The sequence below is a fragment of the Salvelinus fontinalis genome, chromosome 12 (genome assembly GCF_029448725.1).
Source record: "Salvelinus fontinalis isolate EN_2023a chromosome 12, ASM2944872v1, whole genome shotgun sequence".
In the NCBI taxonomy this organism is placed as follows: domain Eukaryota; kingdom Metazoa; phylum Chordata; class Actinopteri; order Salmoniformes; family Salmonidae; genus Salvelinus; species Salvelinus fontinalis.
In genome coordinates this window covers 59,624,611-59,652,032 of record NC_074676.1, presented here as the reverse complement: position 1 = coordinate 59,652,032, position 27,422 = coordinate 59,624,611, and the positions used below count along the sequence as shown (strand labels likewise).

The following is a 27,422-nucleotide window of genomic DNA, read 5'->3' as shown; positions in this document are numbered from 1 at the left end:
TGATACAGGACTGATATAGGACTGATACAGGACTGATACAGGACTGATACAGGACTGATACAGGACTGATACAGGACTGATACAGGACTGATACAGGACTGATACAACAGGACTGATACAGGACTGATACAGGACTGATACAACAGGACTGATACAGGACTGATACAACAGGACTGATACAACAGGACTGATACAACAGGACTGATACAGGACTGATACAGGACTGATACAGGACTGATACAATAGGACTGATACAGGACTGATACAACAGGACTGATACAACAGGACTGATACAACAGGACTGATACAACAGGACTGATACAACAGGACTGATACAACAGGACTGATACAACAGGACTGATACAGGACTGATACAACAGGACTGATACAACAGGACTGATACAACAGGACTGATACAGGACTGATACAGGACTGATACAGGACTGATACAGGACTGATACAACAGGACTGATACAACAGGACTGATACAGGACCGATACAGGACTGATACAACAGGACTGATACAACAGGACTGATACAGGACTGATATAGGACTGATTGTAGGACTGATCCTGTTGTATCAGTCCTGTTGTATCATCTCTGTTGTATCAGTCCTGTATCAGTCCTGTTGTATCAGTCCTGTTGTATCAGTCCTGTTGTATCAGTCCTGTTGTATCAGTCCTGTTGTATCAGTCCTGTTGTATCAGTCCTGTTGTATCAGTCCTGTTGTATCAGTCCTGTTGTATCAGTCCTGTTGTATCAGTCCTGTATCAGTCCTGTATCAGTCCTGTATCAGTCCTGTTGTATCAGTCCTGTTGTATCAGTCCTGTTGTATCAGTCCTGTTGTATCAGTCCTGTTGTATCAGTCCTGTTGTATCATCTCTGTTGTATCATCTCTGTTGTATCATCTCTGTTGTATCAGTCCTGTTGTATCAGTCCTGTTGTATCAGTCCTGTTGTATCAGTCCTGTTGTATCAGTCCTGTTGTATCAGTCCTGTTGTATCAGTCCTGTATCAGTCCTGTATCAGTCCTGTATCAGTCCTGTATCAGTCCTGTATCAGTCCTGTATCAGTCCTGTTGTATCAGTCCTGTTGTATCAGTCCTGTTGTATCAGTCCTGTTGTATCAGTCCTGTTGTATCAGTCCTGTTGTATCAGTCCTGTTGTATCAGTCCTGTTGTATCAGTCCTGTTGTATCAGTCCTGTTGTATCAGTCCTGTATCAGTCCTGTTGTATCAGTCCTGTATCAGTCCTGTATCAGTCCTGTATCAGTCCTGTTGTATCAGTCCTGTTGTATCAGTCCTGTTGTATCAGTCCTGTTGTATCAGTCCTGTTGTATCAGTCCTGTTGTATCAGTCCTGTTGTATCAGTCCTGTTGTATCAGTCCTGTTGTATCAGTCCTGTTGTATCAGTCCTGTATCAGTCCTGTTGTATCAGTCCTGTATCAGTCCTGTATCAGTCCTGTATCAGTCCTGTTGTATCAGTCCTGTTGTATCAGTCCTGTTGTATCAGTCCTGTTGTATCAGTCCTGTTGTATCAGTCCTGTTGTATCAGTCCTGTTGTATCAGTCCTGTTGTATCAGTCCTGTTGTATCAGTCCTGTTGTATCAGTCCTGTTGTATCAGTCCTGTTGTATCAGTCCTGTATCAGTCCTGTATCAGTCCTGTTGTATCAGTCCTGTTGTATCAGTCCTGTTGTATCAGTCCTGTATCAGTCCTGTTGTATCAGTCCTGTTGTATCAGTCCTGTTGTATCAGTCCTGTTGTATCAGTCCTGTTGTATCAGTCCTGTTGTATCAGTCCTGTTGTATCAGTCCTGTTGTATCAGTCCTGTTGTATCAGTCCTGTATCAGTCCTGTTGTATCAGTCCTATTGTATCAGTCCTGTATCAGTCCTATTGTATCAGTCCTATTGTATCAGTCCTGTATCAGTCCTGTATCAGTCCTGTATCAGTCCTGTTGTATCAGTCCTATTGTATCAGTCCTGTATCAGTCCTGTTGTATCAGTCCTGTATCAGTCCTATTGTATCAGTCCTGTTGTATCAGTCCTGTATCAGTCCTGTATCTTCTTTTTAAACTTTAGGGATCCATTGTAAGTCTAGTGAAGAGAGTTATGTTGAAAGGGACACATCAACCATTTTGAAAAGATGAAGTCTAAGACTGAGATCAGACCAGGTTATATAGACCGAGGGGATCTGAGTACACTCCTAATCTGAGACACTGTGTAAATACGGGCCCATACTTTTGGAAAGTGAGTTCCTCTGGTTCACTGTCTGTTGGGTGGGAAACGACAGACAGGAGCCTGCCGTTTGGTCCAAGGAGAGTTGAATGTGTGTTTGGCTTACATGCTGACCACACCACCGCGTCGTTTGCGCAAGCATTGCAAAATAAATGTACACATACATCTTATTCAATCAATGCACCCACATTGCTAGCGTGCGTCAGCAAGCGTCTGCATAGCCAGGCGCTAAAATAGAACTTAGTTCTATTTGTGACACTTGATGCGCTGCAAGTCCCGCCTCTCCCATCTCCTCATTGGTTTTTAGGAGCATATACCCATGTGGGTGATTGAAAGATGAACTGAGGTCCACACTCCAGTTGGTGGTGGTAATGCACCTTAAAGTTGGTTGCCAACCGCCATATAAAGTCCACAGAAGAAGAAGCCTGGATGAGGAGAGATTACTGGAAACAAACTCGGTTTACCCTTTTATCTGTGGATTAATTGTCAGAGTAGAAGACCTTGTGCATTTCAGGTAAAATAACAACCCAATGTTTACATCCCAGGACAATCTAGCTAGCTAAATGTCCATGAATGTGTCATGTGTTTCGACCGGTCCCCAAATTAATGTAGTTAATATAGTTAGAGTTCGTTTTGATATTTCATGCTGTGTGTCTTGATCACGTCTGGTGTGGTTGGGACAACATCAACATGTGCACGAGCAGTGTGGTCAGCATGTTAGACGTTGCTGTGTTAGTTATTTCAGCGTTGTCTCAGCATTAGTGTTTCCAAAATGAAGGTAACTTTATCAAAACTTTATCTAACTAGAAATCTTTATCTTTAACTTTATCTAACCAGAAATCCTGGTTAGAGGATCCCCGGAATCCGGAGAACAACAGAAGGAAATCCCTAATCCTTCAACCACGATTTCTGGAAAACATGGGAATTTGGGACTGTTTTTTTGTCCCTTCTCAGCGTTGTCTCCTGAGGGAGAGCTGGCGTCGGGGGATACAGTAGTCCTCCTGCACCTTGCTGAACTGCCCCTCGCCTGAGCTCCGCCTCTCCTCTCCTCCAGTCACAGACTTCCTCCTATCACAGACTCCGGCTGTGCTCCCGCTCCGGGGACGCCCCGCATCCGGTCTGCTGGCCACCTTCCAAACAGCCAATCAAAAAACAGCATTAGTTCTATGCTTTATGATGACAACAAGGCAGCTGGGAGACGTCAGGGTGGTGTTGGGGTCAGGTATCATGCTGCAAGTCAGGGTGGTGTTGGGGTCAGGTATCATGCTGCAAGTCAGGGTGGTGTTGGGGTCAGGTATCATGCTGCAAGTCAGGGTGGTGTTGGGGTCAGGTATCATGCTGCAAGTCATGGTGGTGTTGGGGTCAGGTATCATGCTGCAAGTAAGGGTGGTGTTGGGGTCAGGTATCATGCTGCAAGTCAGGGTGGTGTTGGGGTCAGGTATCATGCTGCAAGTCAGGGTGGTGTTGGGGTCAGGTATCATGCTGCAAGTCAGGGTGGTGTTGGGGTCAGGTATCATGCTGCAAGTCAGGGTGGTGTTGGGGTCAGGTATCATGCTTCTGGTGTTGGGGTCAGGTATCATGCTGCAAGTCAGGGTGGTGTTGGGGTCAGGTATCATGCTGCAAGTCAGGGTGGTGTTGGGGTCAGGTATCATGCTGCAAGTCAGGGTGGTGTTGGGGTCAGGTATCATGCTTCTGGTGTTGGGGTCAGGTATCATGCTTCTGGTGTTGGGGTCAGGTATCATGTTTCTGGTGTTGGGGTCAGGTATCATGTTTCTGGTGTTGGGGTCAGGTATCATGTTTCTGGTGTTGGGGACAGGTATCATGTTTCTGGTGTTGGGGTCAGGTATCATGCTATCTGTAAGCAGGATATACAGTAGAGAAGGGTTTAGGTGGACATGGAGGTTGTTGGTGTCCACTGTAAGCAGGTTAACTACTAAATAACTACAGTACAAAGGGGATTGAGAGCACATGCAGGTTAGTGTTAGGGTCAGGGTTAGGGTCAGGGTCAGGTTAGGGTCAGGGTCAGGTTAGTGTTAGGGTCAGGGTCAGGGTTAGGGTCAGGTTAGGGTCAGGGTCAGGGTCAGGGTTAGGGTCAGGTCAGGGTTAGGGTCAGGTTAGTGTCAGGGTCAGGGTTAGGGTCAGGTTAGTGTCAGGGTTAGGGTCAGGGTTAGGGTCAGGTTAGGGTCAGGGTCAGGGTCAGGGTCAGGGTCAGGGTCAGGGTTAGTGTCAGGGTTAGGGTCAGGGTCAGGGTTAGGGTCAGGTTAGGGTCAGGGTTAGGGTCAGGTTAGGGTCAGGTTAGGGTCAGGTTAGGGTCAGGTTAGGGTCAGGGTCAGGTTAGGGTCAGGTTAGGGTCAGGTTAGGGTCAGGTTAGGGTCAGGTTAGGGTTAGGGTCAGGTTAGGGTCAGGTTAGGGTCAGGTTAGGGTCAGGTCAGGGTCAGGGTCAGGTTAGGGTCAGGGTTAGGGTCAGGGTTAGGGTCAGGGTTAGGGTTAGGGTCAGGTTAGGGTCAGGGTCAGGGTTAGGGTCAGGGTCAAGGTCAGGGTCAGGGTCAGGGTCAAGGTCAGGGTCAGGGTTAGGGTCAGGTTAGGGTCAGGGTCAAGGTCAGGGTCAGGGTCAGGGTTAGGGTTAGGGTCAGGGTCAAGTTCAGGGTCAGGGTTAGGGTCAGGTTAGGGTCAGGGTCAAGGTTAGGGTCAGGGTTAGGGTCAGGGTCAAGGTCAGGGTCAGGGTTAGGGTCAGGGTCAGGTTAGTGTAGTGTCAGGGTCAGGGTTAGGGTCAGGGTCAAGGTCAGGGTCAGGGTCAGGGTCAAGGTCAGGGTCAGGGTTAGGGTCAGGTTAGGGTCAGGGTCAGGGTCAGGTTAGGGTCAGGGTCAGGTTAGGGTCAGGGTTAGGGTCAGGGTTAGGGTCAGGGTTAGGGTTAGGGTCAGGTTAGGGTCAGGGTCAGGTTAGGGTCAGGTTAGGGTCAGGTTAGGGTCAGGGTTAGGGTCAGGTTAGGGTCAGGGTCAGGGTCAGGGTCAGGTTAGGGTCAGGGTCAGGGTTATAGGAGTGTGTTGTGACCTCACCTCTTTGTGGAAGCGGTGTGAGCATTGCAACTCTTGGACTCCTCCTCCTCCGTTACACATGGCTTCATGGCTGTCCGCTTCCCTCTGGAATGGATTACAGTTACATTAGTAATGCCTTTTCCTTAAACGTTCAATACAGCATCTTATAGCAAATTAGTATGAAAGTATCACTGGACTTGATATCAGTTATCAAACAATCTCACGTGTTCTTTTTTTATCATCACTGATAGTGATGATAAAATGGAACAGTGTCCAGACATTGATGGAACAGTGTCCAGTCATTGATGGAACAGTGTCCAGTCATTGATGGAACAGTGTCCAGTCATTGATGGAACAGTGTCCAGACATTGATGGAACAGTGTCCAGTCATTGATGGAACAGTGTCCAGTCATTGATGGAACAGTGTCCAGTCATTGATGGAACAGTGTCCAGTCATTGATGGAACAGTGTCCAGTCATTGATGGAACAGTGTCCAGTCATTGATGGAACAGTGCCCAGTCATTGATGGAACAGTGTCCAGACATCGATGGAACAGTGCCCAGACATTGATGGCTAACACAGGCCATTTGCCACCAGTCCATCTATATTAATCCATATACATTATAGTTATATCCCTCTACTGTCTCTGTACGTACCGTGGACATGACCTTGGTGTTGTGGAGCCTAAGTCTCCTATTGAAAGACTCGGCCAGCTCTGGGATGGTGGTGATGCGCTTCTCTGGGAGGGCTGATTTGACCCTGTTGTTCCCGTCGGAGGACGCACGGCGAGCTCGGGGGTGGTTCCTTACCTCTGACCCCTTCTCCTCCAGGGGTTTCATGTGGACGGGCGTAGGCGCCATAGTGTCGACGGCTGCTGCATGGAGACAACTCAGCTGCATGACGTTTAGTTGGGACTGAGGAGAGCAGAGAAGAGTAAGGGTTGGCTGCTTATGTCAGAGAGTTGGTTCACTTAGAGAAATAATTCAAACGGTTTAAGAAACTAGAGAGTGTTTTCTATCCAATAGAAATGATAATATGCATATTGTACGAGCAAGAATTGAGTAGGAGGCCGTTTGAAATGGCCACCTCTTTCCAGGTTACTCAGTGCTGCCCCTTGCAGCCATAAGAAGTTATGTCAGAGAGTTGGTTCAATGTCACGTTGCTTCCTGGGGTCGTCATTGTGCACAGGGATACGGTTAGGGTTAGTTCTTGTACACAGTTTGTTTATACCCATGGTGAATATACAACGTGTCAATATTAACATCGACTCTTCATTCTCTAATACTGTTGTTAATCTAGTCCACTGTCTAAAAAAAGACATCCCAATTAAACGACCTCCCATTGCATTTCACAGTGGATTCATGTTCAGTAATATTGATTTCCAGTCAACCAGTTGATTACCTCAGGGTGTTGACAACATGTGTGAGTAACGTACAGTTAGGAATGTATCTACTGTTCCCTGAAGGAGGGAACGTGGTATAACACACTATGGGGAGTCAACAACCAATCCTATTCAACTGGTTATAATATAATATATAATATTTACTCAATTCAGTACCACCCTTCAGCCTAAACCACCTGATGGCGTGGCGGCGGCGGCAAAATATGTAATACCTCATTCCCTCCTTCAGGAAACAGTAGTTATATTCATAACTGTATGTTCCCTTTCACTCGGTCACTCAGTTTAACATGCCTTGGGGACATACAATTACACTCCTAGGAGGTCCACAGCACCCAAGCCCACACAGGTTCCACCTTGGGGACATACAATTACACTCCTAGGAGGCCCACAGCACCCAAGCCCACACAGGTTTCACCGGCTCCAAACTGTCAGAGACCCATATAAACCAGAACCGGCTGAGACTTGGTCAGTTATCATGATGTTCTGTATCAACAGCAGTGTTCCAGGTCAGTTATCATGATGTTCTGTATCAACAGCAGTGTTCCAGGTCAGTTATCATGATGTTCTGTATCAACAGCAGTGTTCCAGGTCAGGTATCATGATGTTCTGTATCAACAGCAGTGTTCCAGGTCAGGTATCATGATGTTCTGTATTCAACAGGTCAGTTATCATGATGTTCTGTATCAACAGGTCAGTTATCATGATGTTCTGTATCAACAGCAGTGTTCCAGGTCAGTTATCATGATGTTCTGTATCAACAGCAGTGTTCCAGGTCAGTTATCATGATGTTCTGTATTCAACAGGTCAGTTATCATGATGTACTGTATCAACAGCAGTGTTCCAGGTCAGTTATCATGATGTTCTGTATCAACAGCAGTGTTCCAGGTCAGTTATCATGATGTTCTGTATCAACAGCAGTGTTCCAGGTCAGTTATCATGATGTTCTGTATCAACAGGTCAGTTATCATGATGTTCTGTATTCAACAGGTCAGTTATCATGATGTTCTGTATCAACAGCAGTGTTCCAGGTCAGTTATCATGATGTTCTGTATCAACAGCAGTGTTCCAGGTCAGTTATCATGATGTTCTGTATCAACAGCAGTGTTCCAGGTCAGTTATCATGATGTTCTGTATTCAACAGGTCAGTTATCATGATGTTCTGTATTCAACAGCAGTGTTCCAGGTCAGTTATCATGAGATGTTCTGTATCAACAGCAGTGTTCCAGGTCAGTTATCATGATGTTCTGTATTCAACAGGTCAGTTATCATGATGTTCTGTATCAACAGCAGTGTTCCAGGTCAGTTATCATGATGTTCTGTATCAACAGGTCAGTTATCATGATGTTCTGTATCAACAGCAGTGTTCCAGGTCAGTTATCATGATGTTCTGTATCAACAGCAGTGTTCCAGGTCAGTTATCATGATGTTCTGTATCAACAGCAGTGTTCCAGGTCAGGTATCATGATGTTCTGTATTCAACAGGTCAGTTATCATGATGTTCTGTATCAACAGGTCAGTTATCATGATGTTCTGTATCAACAGGTCAGTTATCATGATGTACTGTATCAACAGCAGTGTTCCAGGTCAGTTATCATGATGTTCTGTATTCAACAGGTCAGTTATCATGATGTTCTGTATCAACAGCAGTGTTCCAGGTCAGTTATCATGATGTTCTGTATCAACAGGTCAGTTATCATGATGTTCTGTATCAACAGGTCAGTTATCATGATGTTCTGTATCAACAGCAGTGTTCCAGGTCAGTTATCATGATGTTCTGTATCAACAGCAGTGTTCCAGGTCAGTTATCATGATGTTCTGTATCAACAGCAGTGTTCCAGGTCAGGTATCATGATGTTCTGTATTCAACAGGTCAGTTATCATGATGTACTGTATCAACAGCAGTGTTCCAGGTCAGTTATCATGATGTTCTGTATCAACAGCAGTGTTCCAGGTCAGTTATCATGATGTTCTGTATTCAACAGGTCAGTTATCATGATGTTCTGTATCAACAGCAGTGTTCCAGGTCAGTTATCATGATGTTCTGTATTCAACAGGTCAGTTATCATGATGTTCTGTATCAACAGGTCAGTTATCATGATGTTCTGTATCAACAGGTCAGTTATCATGATCTTTCTATCCCATATACCGCATATAGACCTTATTTTTTCGACACACAAACAAGTAAATGAATTGAAATGCCTTTTAATAGTGCTCGTAATCACAAATGTAATGCTCCACTGACTGCATACTATATACAGGCCTAGTCTTCTCAGGAACATACTGTCTATGTTGGAATCATGATGCATTATCTGTCTGAGTCACAACAGAGGACTCACACACAGCTCTGCAGATGTCAGGCCCCAGACCCCCATAGGAACTGACATATCACAATGGATAACGTGGCCTTCGTTAGCCAATACAGAAAGACCCGAACAATCTCCCTGCTCATAGGCTTTTGGCACTGACTGCCCAAGTCCTTAGACCCCACGGTTACAAGAACAATACTTGCCTTGCTAGCCTGAAATGTCAGAACTCGTACAAGGAACTGCAAGTCCAAAACAACAAAACACCCGAGGTGACTTGATGAAGCGCACACTGCATCGCATCGACCAGAGTTATGAACCACGGCAACCCGAGGCGCAACCTCACAGGGAAACTGTGGTAACCAGGGAAAAAACGCTTCCAAATCAAATCAAACTTTATTTGTCACATGCACCGAATACTACAAGTGTAGACTTTACCGTGAAATGCTTACTGACAAGCCCTTAACCAACAGAGCGGTTCAAAAAGAGTTAAGAAAATATTTACCAAATAAACTAAAGTAAAAAATTATAAAAAGTAACATAGGAATAACGAGGCTATATACAGGGGGTACCAGTACAGAGTCAGTGTGCGAGGGTACATATTAGAGGTCATTTGTACATGTAGGTAGGGGTGAAGTGACTATGCATAGATAATAAACAGCGAGTAGAAGCAGTGTACATGTAGGTAGGGGTAAAGTGACTATGTATAGATAATAAACAGCGAGTAGAAGCAGTGTACAAAACAAATGGGGGGGTCAATGTAAATAGTCCGGTGCCTATTTGATTAATTCTTCAGCAGTCCTATGGCTTGAGGGTAGAAGCTGACTTCTTGTGGATAGGGGGCAGCATTTTCACGTTTGGATGAATAGCGTGCCCAGAGTAAACTGCCTCCTACTCAGTCCCAGATGATAATATATGCATATTATTATTACTATTGGATAGAAAACACTCTGAAGTTTCTAAAACTGTTCTACAATGTAGAAAATAGTAAAAATGCAGAAAAACCTTTGAACGGGCAGCCATCAACATCATAGAGCCTTGCACATCTAAAGTACTGTCTCCTATCAGAATAAACTACAAATCAACTGGGACCATTGGCTGACTTTCTTTAATAAACTACAAATCAACTGGGACCATTGGCTGACTTTCTTTAATAAACTACAAATCAACTGGGACCATTGGCTGACTTTCTTTAATAAACTACAAATCAACTGGGACCATTGGCTGACTTTCTTTAATAAACTACAAATCAACTGGGACCATTGGCTGACTTTCTTTAATAAACTACACAAGAGAGAGTAACGATCACATCTGTTACATATGTGTGCCTTGCTCGGGTGATATCAAGCGTGCATGTTTGCGTGTGTGTCACGACTTCTACCGAAGGTAACTCCTCTCCCTGTTCGGTCGGCGTCACCGGTTTACTAGCTGCCACCAATCACTTTTTCTTTTTCTGGTTGTTTTGTCTGTGTTCCTTTTCACACCTGGTTTCATTTGCGTTTATTTCTCTGTGTATATAGGGCACCTGCTGCCTGCCTTAGTTCGTGTGGGATTAAGGTTGTGTGTATTTAGGGCACTTGCTGCCTGCCTTAGTTCGTGCGGGATTAAGTGTGTATGTGTGTGTATTTGTGTGTGTGTATTTGCGCTCGATTATATTTGATGTGTGTTGTTTTCACTATAACGCACGTGTATGTAAAGTGTAGGAACTGTGTTTGTTTCTCCGTGCTTGTTTCTCCGTGTTTGTTTCTCCGTGTTTGTTTCTCCGTGTTTGTTTCTCCGTGTTTGTTTCTCCGTGTTTGTTTCTCCGTGTTTGTTTCTCCGTGTTTGTTTCTCCGTGTTTGTTTCTCCGTGTTTGTTTCTCCGTGCTTGTTTCTCCGTGTTTGTTTCTCCGTGCTTGTTTCTCCGTGTTTGTTTCTCCGTGTTTGTTTCTCCGTGTTTGTTTCTCCGTGTTTGTTTCTCCGTGCTTGTTTCTCCGTGTTTGTTTCTCCGTGCTTGTTTCTCCGTGTTTGTTTCTCCGTGTTTGTTTCTCCGTGTTTGTTTCTCCGTGTTTGTTTCTCCGTGTTTGTTTCTCCGTGTTTGTTTCTCCGTGTTTGTTTCTCCGTGCTTGTTTCTCCGTGTTTGTTTCTCCGTGTTTGTTTCTCCGTGTTTGTTTCTCCGTGTTTGTTTCTCCGTGCTTGTTTCTCCGTGCTTGTTTCTCCGTGCTTGTTTCTCCGTGTTTGTTTCTCCGTGCTTGTTTCTCCGTGTTTGTTTCTCCGTGCTTGTTTCTCCGTGTTTGTTTCTCCGTGTTTGTTTCTCCGTGTTTGTTTCTCCGTGTTTGTTTCTCCGTGTTTGTTTCTCCGTGTTTGTTTCTCCGTGTTTGTTTCTCCGCGTTTGCACGAGTTTCTGAAATTCGAGAGCGTTGTTTTTGGATTTTGGTCTGTGCCATGTTTGTATTGGTGGACTATCTGATTAAACACGCTTCCCAGACATCCCTGCTCTCCTGCGCCGGACTCCTACACCTCTCACCGAGACGAACCTTACCACAGTGTGTGTGTATGTGATTTTGTGATGCACAGTTAAAGTAGGGCACTAATTGATAACCGGTCATAACCTCTAATCAAACACTCTATAACAGCATTCTGATGTCAGTCATTCTGCTTGTCACGTGATCTAATTTCCCCTTCCGTTTACACACTGCATAGATTTTAGGACACGTACACACACTATCCAGTAAGCATTTTGTGGAGAACAAACTGCCACATATTCAATATGTGCTGCATACAGTACTTCCATTGAGCCTGGGGTTATGGTGTGTTATAAAGATGTACATCCTCCACTGTTAGGTCATCGTCCATAGCAGGGGATTTTTATTAATTAGATGAAACGTACAGTACAATCAACCCAATAATCACTTCATACTCAGAACATTATAGTTGCACCAATCATGTACCATTTAGAAATGGAGCCCGGAAAAACGTACGGGGAAACACTGTCTCCTTTTAATCCCTTCAAACAGTGTCTCTCTCCTAGTCACCCCCATCCCTCCACACAGTTCCAACCTAGTCACCCCCAGCCCTCCACACAGTTCCAACCTAGTCACCCCCAGCCCTCCACACAGTTCCAACCTACAGCCACCTAGTCACCCCCATCCCTCCACACAGTTCCAACCTAGTCACCCCCAGCCCTCCACACAGTTCCAACCTAGTCACCCCCAGCCCTCCACACAGTTCCAACCTACAGCCACCTAGTCACCCCCAGCCCTACACACAGTTCCAACCTACAGCAACCTAGTCACCCCCAGCCCTCCACACAGTTCCAACCTACAGCCACCTAGTCACCCCCAGCCCTACACACAGTTCCAACCTACAGTCAGCTAGTCACCCCCAGCCCTCCACACAGTTCCAACCTACAGCCAGCTAGTCACCCCCAGCCCTACACACAGTTCCAACCTACAGCCAGCTAGTCACCCCCATCCCTCAACACAGTTCCAACCTACAGCCACCTAGTCACCCCCATCCCTCCACACAGTTCCAACCTACAGCCAGCTAGTCACCCCCATCCCTCCACACAGTTCCAACCTACAGCCAGCTAGTCACCCCCAGCCCTCCACACAGTTCCAACCTACAGCCAGCTAGTCACCCCCATCCCTAAACACAGTTCCAACCTAGTCATCCCCAGCCCTCCACACAGTTCCAACCTACAGCCAGCTAGTCACCCCCAGCCCTCCACACAGTTCCAACCTAGTCACCCCCAGCCCTCCACACAGTTCCAACCTAGTCACCCCCATCCCTCCACACAGTTCCAACCTAGTCACCCCCATCCCTCCACACAGTTCCAACCTAGTCACCCCCATCCCTCCACACAGTTCCAACCTAGTCACCCCCAGCCCTCCACACAGTTCCAACCTACAGCCAGCTAGTCACCCCCAGCCCTACACACAGTTCCAACCCACAGCCACCTAGTCACCCCCATCCCTCCACACAGTTCCAACCTACAGCCAGCTAGTCACCCCCAGCCCTCCACACAGTTCCAACCCACAGCCACCTAGTCACCCCCATCCCTACACACAGTTCCAACCCACAGCCACCTAGTCACCCCCATCCCTACACACAGTTCCAACCCATAGCCAGCTAGTCACCCCCAGCCCTACACACAGTTCCAACCTACAGCCAGCTAGTCACCCCCAGCCCTACACACAGTTCCAACCTACAGCCAGCTAGTCACCCCCATCCCTCAACACAGTTCCAACCTACAGCCACCTAGTCACCCCCATCCCTCCACACAGTTCCAACCTACAGCCAGCTAGTCACCCCCATCCCTCCACACAGTTCCAACCTACAGCCAGCTAGTCACCCCCAGCCCTCCACACAGTTCCAACCTACAGCCAGCTAGTCACCCCCATCCCTAAACACAGTTCCAACCTAGTCATCCCCAGCCCTCCACACAGTTCCAACCTACAGCCAGCTAGTCACCCCCAGCCCTCCACACAGTTCCAACCTAGTCACCCCCAGCCCTCCACACAGTTCCAACCTAGTCACCCCCATCCCTCCACACAGTTCCAACCTAGTCACCCCCATCCCTCCACACAGTTCCAACCTAGTCACCCCCATCCCTCCACACAGTTCCAACCTAGTCACCCCCAGCCCTCCACACAGTTCCAACCTACAGCCAGCTAGTCACCCCCAGCCCTACACACAGTTCCAACCCACAGCCACCTAGTCACCCCCATCCCTCCACACAGTTCCAACCTACAGCCAGCTAGTCACCCCCAGCCCTCCACACAGTTCCAACCCACAGCCACCTAGTCACCCCCATCCCTACACACAGTTCCAACCCACAGCCACCTAGTCACCCCCATCCCTACACACAGTTCCAACCCATAGCCAGCTAGTCACCCCCAGCCCTACACACAGTTCCAACCTACAGCCAGCTAGTCACCCCCATCCCTCCACACAGTTCCAACCTACAGCCACCTAGTCACCCCCATCCCTACACACAGTTCCAACCTAGTCACCCCCAGCCCTCCACACAGTTCCAACCTACAGCCAGCTAGTCACCCCCATCCCTCCACACAGTTCCAACCTACAGCCACCTAGTCACCCCCATCCCTACACACAGCTCCAACCTAGTCACCCCCATCCCTACACAAAGTTCCAACCTAGTCACCCCCAGCCCTCCACACAGTTCCAACCTAGTCACCCCCAGCCCTCCACACAGTTCCAACCTAGTCACCCCCATCCCTACACACAGTTCCAACCTAGTCACCCCCAGCCCTCCACACAGTTCCAACCTAGTCACCCTCATCCCTCCACACAGTTCCAACCTACAGCCAGCTAGTCACCCCCATCCCTACACACAGTTCCAACCTAGTCACCCTCATCCCTCCACACAGTTCCAACCTACAGCCAGCTAGTCACCCCCATCCCTACACACAGTTCCAACCTAGTCACCCTCATCCCTCCACACAGTTCCAACCCATAGCCAGCTAGTCACCCCCATCCCTCCACACAGTTCCAACCCATAGCCAGCTAGTCACCCTCATCCCTCCACACAGTTCCAACCTACAGCCAGCTAGTCACCCCCATCCCTCCACACAGTTCCAACCCATAGCCAGCTAGTCACCCCCAGCCCTCCACACAGTTCCAACCTAGTCACCCCCATCCCTCCACACAGTTCCAACCTAGTCACCCCCATCCCTCCACACAGTTCCAACCTAGTCACCCCCATCCCTCCACACAGTTCCAACCTAGTCACCCCCATCCCTCCACACAGTTCCAACCTAGTCACCCCCATCCCTCCACACAGTTCCAACCTAGTCACCCCCAGCCCTCCACACAGTTCCAACCTAGTCACCCCCATCCCTCCACACAGTTCCAACCTAGTCACCCCCATCCCTCCACACAGTTCCAACCTAGTCACCCCCATCCCTCCACACAGTTCCAACCTAGTCACCCCCATCCCTCCACACAGTTCCAACCTAGTCACCCCCAGCCCTCCACACAGTTCCAACCTAGTCACCCCCATCCCTCCACACAGTTCCAACCTAGTCACCCCCAGCCCTCCACACAGTTCCAACCTAGTCACCCCCATCCCTCCACACAGTTCCAACCTAGTCACCCCCAGCCCTCCACACAGTTCCAACCTAGTCACCCCCAGCCCTCCACACAGTTCCAACCTACAGCCAGCTAGTCACCCCCAGCCCTCCACACAGTTCCAACCTAGTCACCCCCATCCCTCCACACAGTTCCAACCTACAGCCAGCTAGTCACCCTCATCCCTCCACACAGTTCCAACCTAGTCACCCCCATCCCTCCACACAGTTCCAACCTACAGCCAGCTAGTCACCCCCATCCCTCCACACAGTTCCAACCTAGTCACCCCCATCCCTCCACACAGTTCCAACCTAGTCACCCCCATCCCTCAACACAGTTCCAACCTACAGCCAGCTAGTCACCCCCATCCCTCCACACAGTTCCAACCTAGTCACCCCCAGCCCTCCACACAGTTCCAACCTAGTCACCCCCATCCCTCAACACAGTTCCAACCTAGTCACCCCCATCCCTCCACACAGTTCCAACCTAGTCACCCCCATCCCTCCACACAGTTCCAACCTAGTCACCCCCATCCCTCCACACAGTTCCAACCTAGTCACCCCCATCCCTCCACACAGTTCCAACCTAGTCACCCCCATCCCTCCACACAGTTCCAACCTAGTCACCCCCATCCCTCCACACAGTTCCAACCTACAGCCAGCTAGTCACCCCCATCCCTCCACACAGTTCCAACCTAGTCACCCCCAGCCCTCCACACAGTTCCAACCTACAGCCAGCTAGTCACCCCCATCCCTCCACACAGTTCCAACCCATAGCCAGCTAGTCACCCCCAGCCCTCCACACAGTTCCAACCTAGTCACCCCCATCCCTCCACACAGTTCCAACCTAGTCACCCTCATCCCTCCACACAGTTCCAACCTACAGCCAGCTAGTCACCCCCAGCCCTCCACACAGTTCCAACCTACAGCCAGCTAGTCACCCCCATCCCTCCACACAGTTCCAACCTAGTCACCCTCATCCCTACACACAGTTCCAACCTACAGCCAGCTAGTCACCCCCATCCCTCCACACAGTTCCAACCTACAGCCAGCTAGTCACCCCCATCCCTACACACAGTTCCAACCTACAGCCAGCTAGTCACCCCCATCCCTCCACACAGTTCCAACCTAGTCACCCCCATCCCTCCACACAGTTCCAACCTACAGCCAGCTAGTCACCCCCATCCCTAAACACAGTTCCAACCTAGTCACCCCCAGCCCTCCACACAGTTCCAACCTACAGCCAGCTAGTCACCCCCATCCCTAAACACAGTTCCAACCCATAGCCAGCTAGTCACCCCCATCCCTCCACACAGTTCCAACCTACAGCCAGCTAGTCACCCCCAGCCCTCCACACAGTTCCAACCTAGTCACCCCCATCCCTCCACACAGTTCCAACCTACAGCCAGCTAGTCACCCCCATCCCTAAACACAGTTCCAACCCATAGCCAGCTAGTCACCCCCAGCCCTCCACACAGTTCCAACCCATAGCCAGCTAGTCACCCCCATCCCTAAACACAGTTCCAACCCATAGCCAGCTAGTCACCCCCATCCCTAAACACAGTTCCAACCCATAGCCAGCTAGTCACCCCCATCCCTCCACACAGTTCCAACTTAGTCACCCCCAGCCCTCCACACAGTTCCAACCTACAGCCAGCTAGTCACCCCCAGCCCTCCACACAGTTCCAACCTAGTCACCCCCAGCCCTCCACACAGTTCCAACCTACAGCCAGCTAGTCACCCCCAGCCCTCCACACAGTTCCAACCTACAGCCAGCTAGTCACCCCCATCCCTCCACACAGTTCCAACCTACAGCCAGCTAGTCACCCCCAGCCCTCCACACAGTTCCAACCTACAGCCAGCTAGTCACCCCCATCCCTCCACACAGTTCCAACCTACAGCCAGCTAGTCACCCCCAGCCCTCCACACAGTTCCAACCTACAGCCAGCTAGTCACCCCCAGCCCTCCACACAGTTCCAACCTACAGCCAGCTAGTCACCTCCATCCCTACACACAGTTCCAACCTAGTCACCCCCAGCCCTCCACACAGTTCCAACCCATAGCCAGCTAGTCACCCCCATCCCTACACACAGTTCCAACCTAGTCACCCCCATCCCTCCACACAGTTCCAACCCATAGCCAGCTAGTCACCCCCATCCCTACACACAGTTCCAACCTAGTCACCCCCATCCCTCCACACAGTTCCAACCTAGTCACCCCCATCCCTCCACACAGTTCCAACCTAGTCACCCCCAGCCCTCCACACAGTTCCAACCTACAGCCAGCTAGTCACCCCCAGCCCTCCACACAGTTCCAACCTACAGCCAGCTAGTCACCCCCATCCCTACACACAGTTCCAACCTACAGTCAGCTAGTCACCCCCATCCCTACACACAGTTCCAACCTAGTCACCCCCATCCCTACACACAGTTCCAACCTACAGCCAGCTAGTCACCCCCATCCCTACACACAGTTCCAACCTACAGCCAGCTAGTCACCCCCATCCCTACACACAGTTCCAACCTAGTCACCCCCAGCCCTCCACACAGTTCCAACCTACAGCCAGCTAGTCACCCCCATCCCTCCACACAGTTCCAACCTACAGCCAGCTAGTCACCCCCATCCCTCCACACAGTTCCAACCTACAGCCAGCTAGTCACCCCCATCCCTAAACACAGTTCCAACCTACAGCCACCTAGTCACCCCCATCCCTAAACACAGTTCCAACCTACAGCCACCTAGTCACCCCCATCCCTAAACACAGTTCCAACCTAGTCACCCCCATCCCTCCACACAGTTCCAACCTACAGCCAGCTAGTCACCCCCATCCCTCCACACAGTTCCAACCTACAGCCAGCTAGTCACCCCCAGCCCTCCACACAGTTCCAACCTACAGCCAGCTAGTCACCCCCAGCCCTCCACACAGTTCCAACCTACAGCCAGCTAGTCACCCCCATCCCTACACACAGTTCCAACCTACAGCCAGCTAGTCACCCCCATCCCTACACACAGTTCCAACCTACAGCCACCTAGTCACCCCCATCCCTACACACAGTTCCAACCTAGTCACCCCCATCCCTCCACACAGTTCCAACCTAGTCACCCCCATCCCTCCACACAGTTCCAACCTAGTCACCCTCATCCCTCCACACAGTTCCAACCTACAGCCAGCTAGTCACCCCCAGCCCTCCACACAGTTCCAACCTACAGCCAGCTAGTCACCCCCAGCCCTCCACACAGTTCCAACCTACAGCCAGCTAGTCACCCCCATCCCTACACACAGTTCCAACCTACAGCCACCTAGTCACCCCCATCCCTACACACAGTTCCAACCTACAGCCAGCTAGTCACCCCCATCCCTCCACACAGTTCCAACCTACAGCCACCTAGTCACCCCCAGCCCTCCACACAGTTCCAACCTAGTCACCCCCATCCCTCCACACAGTTCCAACCTAGTCACCCCCATCCCTACACACAGTTCCAACCTACAGCCAGCTAGTCACCCCCATCCCTACACACAGTTCCAACCTACAGCCAGCTAGTCACCCCCAGCCCTCCACACAGTTCCAACCTAGTCACCCCCATCCCTCCACACAGTTCCAACCTAGTCACCCCCATCCCTACACACAGTTCCAACCTACAGCCAGCTAGTCACCCCCATCCCTCCACACAGTTCCAACCTACAGCCAGCTAGTCACCCCCAGCCCTCCACACAGTTCCAACCTAGTCACCCCCAGCCCTCCACACAGTTCCAACCTACAGCCAGCTAGTCACCCCCATCCCTCCACACAGTTCCAACCTACAGCCAGCTAGTCACCCCCATCCCTCCACACAGTTCCAACCTACAGCCAGCTAGTCACCCCCATCCCTCCACACAGTTCCAACCTACAGCCAGCTAGTCACCCCCATCCCTACACACAGTTCCAACCTACAGCCACCTAGTCACCCCCATCCCTCCACACAGTTCCAACCTAGTCACCCCCATCCCTCCACACAGTTCCAACCTAGTCACCCCCAGCCCTCCACACAGTTCCAACCTAGTCACCCCCATCCCTCCACACAGTTCCAACCTACAGCCAGCTAGTCACCCCCAGCCCTCCACACAGTTCCAACCTAGTCACCCCCAGCCCTCCACACAGTTCCAACCTAGTCACCCCCAGCCCTCCACACAGTTCCAACCTAGTCACCCCCAGCCCTCCACACAGTTCCAACCTACAGCCAGCTAGTCACCCCCATCCCTCCACACAGTTCCAACCTACAGCCAGCTAGTCACCCCCATCCCTCCACACAGTTCCAACCTACAGCCAGCTAGTCACCCCCATCCCTACACACAGTTCCAACCTACAGCCACCTAGTCACCCCCATCCCTCCACACAGTTCCAACCTACAGCCAGCTAGTCACCCCCATCCCTCCACACAGTTCCAACCTACAGCCAGCTAGTCACCCCCAGCCCTCCACACAGTTCCAACCTACAGCCAGCTAGTCACCCCCATCCCTCCACACAGTTCCAACCTAGTCACCCCCAGCCCTCCACACAGTTCCAACCTAGTCACCCCCAGCCCTCCACACAGTTCCAACCTACAGCCAGCTAGTCACCCCCATCCCTCCACACAGTTCCAACCTACAGCCAGCTAGTCACCCCCATCCCTCCACACAGTTCCAACCTAGTCACCCCCATCCCTCCACACAGTTCCAACCTACAGCCAGCTAGTCACCCCCAGCCCTCCACACAGTTCCAACCTAGTCACCCCCAGCCCTCCACACAGTTCCAACCTAGTCACCCCCATCCCTCCACACAGTTCCAACCTAGTCACCCCCAGCCCTCCACACAGTTCCAACCTACAGCCAGCTAGTCACCCCCATCCCTACACACAGTTCCAACCTACAGCCACCTAGTCACCCCCATCCCTAAACACAGTTCCAACCTAGTCACCCCCATCCCTACACACAGTTCCAACCTAGTCACCCCCATCCCTCCACACAGTTCCAACCTAGTCACCCCCAGCCCTCCACACAGTTCCAACCTACAGTCAGCTAGTCACCCCCAGCCCTCCACACAGTTCCAACCTAGTCACCCCCAGCCCTCCACACAGTTCCAACCTAGTCACCCCCAGCCCTCCACACAGTTCCAACCTAGTCACCCCCAGCCCTCCACACAGTTCCAACCTACAGCCAGCTAGTCACCCCCAGCCCTCCACACAGTTCCAACCCATAGCCAGCTAGTCACCCCCATCCCTCCACACAGTTCCAACCTAGTCACCCCCAGCCCTCCACACAGTTCCAACCTACAGCCAGCTAGTCACCCCCATCCCTACACACAGTTCCAACCTAGTCACCCCCAGCCCTCCACACAGTTCCAACCTACAGCCAGCTAGTCACCCCCATCCCTACACACAGTTCCAACCTAGTCACCCCCAGCCCTCCACACAGTTCCAACCCATAGCCAGCTAGTCACCCCCATCCCTCCACACAGTTCCAACCTAGTCACCCCCAGCCCTCCACACAGTTCCAACCTACAGCCAGCTAGTCACCCCCATCCCTACACACAGTTCCAACCTAGTCACCCCCAGCCCTCCACACAGTTCCAACCCATAGCCAGCTAGTCACCCCCATCCCTACACACAGTTCCAACCTAGTCACCCCCAGCCCTCCACACAGTTCCAACCTACAGCCAGCTAGTCACCCCCATCCCTACACACAGTTCCAACCTAGTCACCCTCATCCCTCCACACAGTTCCAACCTACAGCCAGCTAGTCACCCTCATCCCTCCACACAGTTCCAACCTACAGCCAGCTAGTCACCCCCATCCCTCCACACAGTTCCAACCCATAGCCAGCTAGTCACCCTCATCCCTACACACAGTTCCAACCTACAGCCAGCTAGTCACCCCCAGCCCTCCACACAGTTCCAACCTACAGCCAGCTAGTCATCCCCATCCCTCCACACAGTTCCAACCTACAGTCAGCTAGTCACCCCCATCCCTACACACAGTTCCAACCTAGTCACCCTCATCCCTCCACACAGTTCCAACCCATAGCCAGCTAGTCACCCCCAGCCCTCCACACAGTTCCAACCTACAGCCAGCTAGTCACCCCCATCCCTAAACACAGTTCCAACCCATAGCCAGCTAGTCACCCCCATCCCTAAACACAGTTCCAACCTACAGCCAGCTAGTCACCCCCAGCCCTCCACACAGTTCCAACCTACAGCCAGCTAGTCACCCCCATCCCTAAACACAGTTCCAACCCATAGCCAGCTAGTCACCCCCAGCCCTCCACACAGTTCCAACCCATAGCCAGCTAGTCACCCCCATCCCTAAACACAGTTCCAACCCATAGCCAGCTAGTCACCCCCAGCCCTCCACACAGTTCCAACCTACAGCCAGCTAGTCACCCCCAGCCCTCCACACAGTTCCAACCTAGTCACCCCCAGCCCTCCACACAGTTCCAACCTAGTCACCCCCATCCCTCCACACAGTTCCAACCTACAGCCAGCTAGTCACCCCCAGCCCTCCACACAGTTCCAACCTACAGCCAGCTAGTCACCCCCATCCCTCCACACAGTTCCAACCTACAGCCAGCTAGTCACCCCCAGCCCTCCACACAGTTCCAACCTACAGCCAGCTAGTCACCCCCATCCCTCCACACAGTTCCAACCTACAGCCAGCTAGTCACCCCCATCCCTCCACACAGTTCCAACCTACAGTCAGCTAGTCACCCTCATCCCTCCACACAGTTCCAACCTACAGCCAGCTAGTCACCCTCATCCCTACACACAGTTCCAACCTACAGCCAGCTAGTCACCCCCAGCCCTCCACACAGTTCCAACCTAGTCACCCCCAGCCCTCCACACAGTTCCAACCCATAGCCAGCTAGTCACCCCCATCCCTACACACAGTTCCAACCTAGTCACCCCCATCCCTACACACAGTTCCAACCTAGTCACCCCCATCCCTCCACACAGTTCCAACCTAGTCACCCCCATCCCTCCACACAGTTCCAACCTAGTCACCCCCATCCCTCCACACAGTTCCAACCTACAGTCAGCTAGTCACCCCCAGCCCTCCACACAGTTCCAACCTACAGCCAGCTAGTCACCCCCATCCCTCCACACAGTTCCAACCTACAGCCAGCTAGTCACCCTCATCCCTCCACACAGTTCCAACCTACAGCCAGCTAGTCACCCCCATCCCTAAACACAGTTCCAACCTACAGCCACCTAGTCACCCCCATCCCTAAACACAGTTCCAACCCATAGCCAGCTAGTCACCCCCAGCCCTCCACACAGTTCCAACCTACAGCCAGCTAGTCACCCCCAGCCCTCCACACAGTTCCAACCCATAGCCAGCTAGTCACCCCCAGCCCTCCACACAGTTCCAACCTACAGCCAGCTAGTCACCCCCATACCTAAACACAGTTCCAACCCATAGCCAGCTAGTCACCCCCATCCCTCCACACAGTTCCAACCTACAGCCAGCTAGTCACCCCCATCCCTAAACACAGTTCCAACCTACAGCCAGCTAGTCACCCCCAGCCCTCCACACAGTTCCAACCTACAGCCAGCTAGTCACCCCCAGCCCTCCACACAGTTCCAACCCATAGCCAGCTAGTCACCCCCAGCCCTCCACACAGTTCCAACCTACAGCCAGCTAGTCACCCCCATCCCTAAACACAGTTCCAACCCATAGCCAGCTAGTCACCCCCATCCCTCCACACAGTTCCAACCTACAGCCAGCTAGTCACCCCCAGCCCTCCACACAGTTCCAACCTAGTCACCCCCATCCCTCCACACAGTTCCAACCCATAGCCAGCTAGTCACCCCCATCCCTCCACACAGTTCCAACCTACAGCCAGCTAGTCACCCCCATCCCTACACACAGTTCCAACCTACAGCCAGCTAGTCACCCCCAGCCCTCCACACAGTTCCAACCTACAGCCAGCTAGTCACCCCCATCCCTCCACACAGTTCCAACCTAGTCACCCCCATCCCTCCACACAGTTCCAACCTACAGCCAGCTAGTCACCCCCATCCCTACACACAGTTCCAACCTACAGCCAGCTAGTCACCCCCATCCCTCCACACAGTTCCAACCTACAGCCAGCTAGTCACCCCCATCCCTCCACACAGTTCCAACCTACAGCCAGCTAGTCACCCCCATCCCTCCACACAGTTCCAACCTAGTCACCCCCATCCCTCCACACAGTTCCAACCCATAGCCAGCTAGTCACCCCCATCCCTCCACACAGTTCCAACCTACAGCCAGCTAGTCACCCCCATCCCTCCACAAAGTTCAAACCTAGTCACCCCCATCCCTCCACACAGTTCCAACCTAGTCACCCCCATCCCTCCACACAGTTCCAACCCATAGCCAGCTAGTCATCCCCAGCCCTCCACACAGTTCCAACCTAGTCACCCCCATCCCTCCACACAGTTCCAACCTACAGCCAGCTAGTCACCCCCATCCCTACACACAGTTCCAACCTACAGCCACCTAGTCACCCCCATCCCTAAACACAGTTCCAACCTAGTCACCCCCATCCCTACACACAGTTCCAACCTAGTCACCCCCATCCCTCCACACAGTTCCAACCTAGTCACCCCCAGCCCTCCACACAGTTCCAACCTAGTCACCCCCATCCCTCCACACAGTTCCAACCTAGTCACCCCCATCCCTCCACACAGTTCCAACCTAGTCACCCCCATCCCTCCACACAGTTCCAACCTACAGCCAGCTAGTCACCCCCATCCCTCCACACAGTTCCAACCTAGTCACCCCCATCCCTCCACACAGTTCCAACCTAGTCACCCCCATCCCTCCACACAGTTCCAACCCATAGCCAGCTAGTCACCCCCAGCCCTCCACACAGTTCCAACCTAGTCACCCCCATCCCTCCACACAGTTCCAACCTACAGCCAGCTAGTCACCCCCAGCCCTCCACACAGTTCCAACCTAGTCACCCCCAGCCCTCCACACAGTTCCAACCTACAGCCAGCTAGTCACCCCCAGCCCTCCACACAGTTCCAACCTACAGTCAGCTAGTCACCCCCATCCCTAAACACAGTTCCAACCTAGTCACCCCCATCCCTCCACACAGTTCCAACCTACAGCCAGCTAGTCACCCCCATCCCTAAACACAGTTCCAACCTAGTCACCCCCATCCCTCCACACAGTTCCAACCTACAGCCAGCTAGTCACCCCCATCCCTCCACACAGTTCCAACCTACAGCCAGCTAGTCACCCCCATCCCTAAACACAGTTCCAACCTAGTCACCCCCATCCCTCCACACAGTTCCAACCTACAGCCACCTAGTCACCCCCATCCCTCCACACAGTTCCAACCCATAGCCAGCTAGTCACCCTCATCCCTCCACACAGTTCCAACCTACAGCCAGCTAGTCACCCCCATCCCTACACACAGTTCCAACCTACAGCCAGCTAGTCACCCCCATCCCTAAACACAGTTCCAACCTACAGCCAGCTAGTCACCCCCAGCCCTCCACACAGTTCCAACCTACAGCCAGCTAGTCACCCCCATCCCTACACACAGTTCCAACCTACAGCCAGCTAGTCACCCCCATCCCTACACACAGTTCCAACCTACAGCCACCTAGTCACCCCCATCCCTACACACAGTTCCAACCTACAGCCAGCTAGTCACCCCCATCCCTAAACACAGTTCCAACCTACAGCCAGCTAGTCACCCCCATCCCTCCACACAGTTCCAACCTACAGCCACCTAGTCACCCCCATCCCTACACACAGTTCCAACCTACAGCCAGCTAGTCACCCCCAGCCCTCCACACAGTTCCAACCTACAGCCAGCTAGTCACCCCCATCCCTACACACAGTTCCAACCTACAGCCAGCTAGTCACCCCCATCCCTACACACAGTTCCAACCTACAGCCACCTAGTCACCCCCATCCCTCCACACAGTTCCAACCTACAGCCAGCTAGTCACCCCCAGCCCTCCACACAGTTCCAACCTACAGCCAGCTAGTCACCCCCATCCCTACACACAGTTCCAACCTACAGCCACCTAGTCACCCCCATCCCTACACACAGTTCCAACCTACAGCCAGCTAGTCACCCCCAGCCCTCCACACAGTTCCAACCTACAGCCAGCTAGTCACCCCCATCCCTCCACACAGTTCCAACCTAGTCACCCCCATCCCTACACACAGTTCCAACCTACAGCCACCTAGTCACCCCCATCCCTACACACAGTTCCAACCTACAGCCAGCTAGTCACCCCCAGCCCTCCACACAGTTCCAACCTACAGCCAGCTAGTCACCCCCATCCCTACACACAGTTCCAACCTACAGCCACCTAGTCACCCCCATCCCTACACACAGTTCCAACCTACAGCCAGCTAGTCACCCCCATCCCTAAACACAGTTCCAACCTACAGCCAGCTAGTCACCCCCAGCCCTCCACACAGTTCCAACCTACAGCCAGCTAGTCACCCCCATCCCTACACACAGTTCCAACCTACAGCCACCTAGTCACCCCCATCCCTACACACAGTTCCAACCTACAGCCACCTAGTCACCCCCATCCCTACACACAGTTCCAACCTACAGCCAGCTAGTCACCCCCAGCCCTCCACACAGTTCCAACCTACAGCCAGCTAGTCACCCCCAGCCCTCCACACAGTTCCAACCTACAGCCAGCTAGTCACCCCCATCCCTACACACAGTTCCAACCTACAGCCAGCTAGTCACCCCCATCCCTACACACAGTTCCAACCTACAGCCAGCTAGTCACCCCCAGCCCTCCACACAGTTCCAACCTACAGCCAGCTAGTCACCCCCATCCCTACACACAGTTCCAACCTACAGCCACCTAGTCACCCCCATCCCTACACACAGTTCCAACCTACAGCCACCTAGTCACCCCCATCCCTACACACAGTTCCAACCTACAGCCAGCTAGTCACCCCCAGCCCTCCACACAGTTCCAACCTACAGCCAGCTAGTCACCCCCAGCCCTCCACACAGTTCCAACCTACAGCCAGCTAGTCACCCCCATCCCTACACACAGTTCCAACCTACAGCCACCTAGTCACCCCCATCCCTACACACAGTTCCAACCTACAGCCAGCTAGTCACCCCCAGCCCTCCACACAGTTCCAACCTACAGCCAGCTAGTCACCCCCAGCCCTCCACACAGTTCCAACCTACAGCCAGCTAGTCACCCCCAGCCCTCCACACAGTTCCAACCTAGTCACCCCCAGCCCTCCACACAGTTCCAACCCATAGCCAGCTAGTCACCCCCATCCCTACACACAGTTCCAACCTAGTCACCCCCATCCCTCCACACAGTTCCAACCTAGTCACCCCCATCCCTCCACACAGTTCCAACCTAGTCACCCCCATCCCTCCACACAGTTCCAACCTAGTCACCCCCATCCCTCCACACAGTTCCAACCTAGTCACCCCCAGCCCTCCACACAGTTCCAACCTAGTCACCCCCAGCCCTCCACACAGTTCCAACCCATAGCCAGCTAGTCACCCCCATCCCTCCACACAGTTCCAACCTAGTCACCCCCATCCCTCCACACAGTTCCAACCTACAGCCAGCTAGTCACCCCCATCCCTAAACACAGTTCCAACCTAGTCACCCCCATCCCTCCACACAGTTCCAACCTACAGCCAGCTAGTCACCCCCATCCCTAAACACAGTTCCAACCTAGTCACCCCCATCCCTCCACACAGTTCCAACCTACAGCCAGCTAGTCACCCCCATCCCTACACACAGTTCCAACCTAGTCACCCCCAGCCCTCCACACAGTTCCAACCTAGTCACCCCCATCCCTCCACACAGTTCCAACCTACAGCCAGCTAGTCACCCCCATCCCTACACACAGTTCCAACCTAGTCACCCCCAGCCCTCCACACAGTTCCAACCTAGTCACCCCCATCCCTCCACACAGTTCCAACCCATAGCCAGCTAGTCACCCTCATCCCTCCACACAGTTCCAACCTACAGCCAGCTAGTCACCCCCATCCCTACACACAGTTCCAACCTACAGCCAGCTAGTCACCCCCAGCCCTCCACACAGTTCCAACCTACAGCCAGCTAGTCACCCCCATCCCTAAACACAGTTCCAACCTACAGCCACCTAGTCACCCCCAGCCCTCCACACAGTTCCAACCTACAGCCAGCTAGTCACCCCCAGCCCTCCACACAGTTCCAACCTACAGCCAGCTAGTCACCCCCAGCCCTCCACACAGTTCCAACCCATAGCCAGCTAGTCACCCCCATCCCTCCACACAGTTCCAACCTACAGCCAGCTAGTCACCCCCATCCCTCCACACAGTTCCAACCTACAGCCAGCTAGTCACCCCCAGCCCTCCACACAGTTCCAACCTACA

General features: G+C 52.1%; 1 protein-coding gene across 1 annotated transcript in view; it reads right to left on the bottom strand.

The window, feature by feature from the left end:
- Positions 1–440: 440 nt before the first annotated feature.
- lnp1 (leukemia NUP98 fusion partner 1) overlaps positions 441–27,422 on the bottom strand; it is a 75,870-nt gene continuing 48,888 nt past the window's right edge. Inside the window, exons 2-4 of the mRNA XM_055941234.1 lie at positions 5,925–6,182; positions 5,290–5,373; positions 441–3,363 (exon numbers count right to left, since the gene is read on the bottom strand). Coding sequence (XP_055797209.1) covers positions 3,184–3,363; positions 5,290–5,373; positions 5,925–6,182 — 522 coding nt within the window. The 3' untranslated portion in view covers positions 441–3,183. The remainder of the gene's footprint in view (positions 3,364–5,289; positions 5,374–5,924; positions 6,183–27,422) is intronic.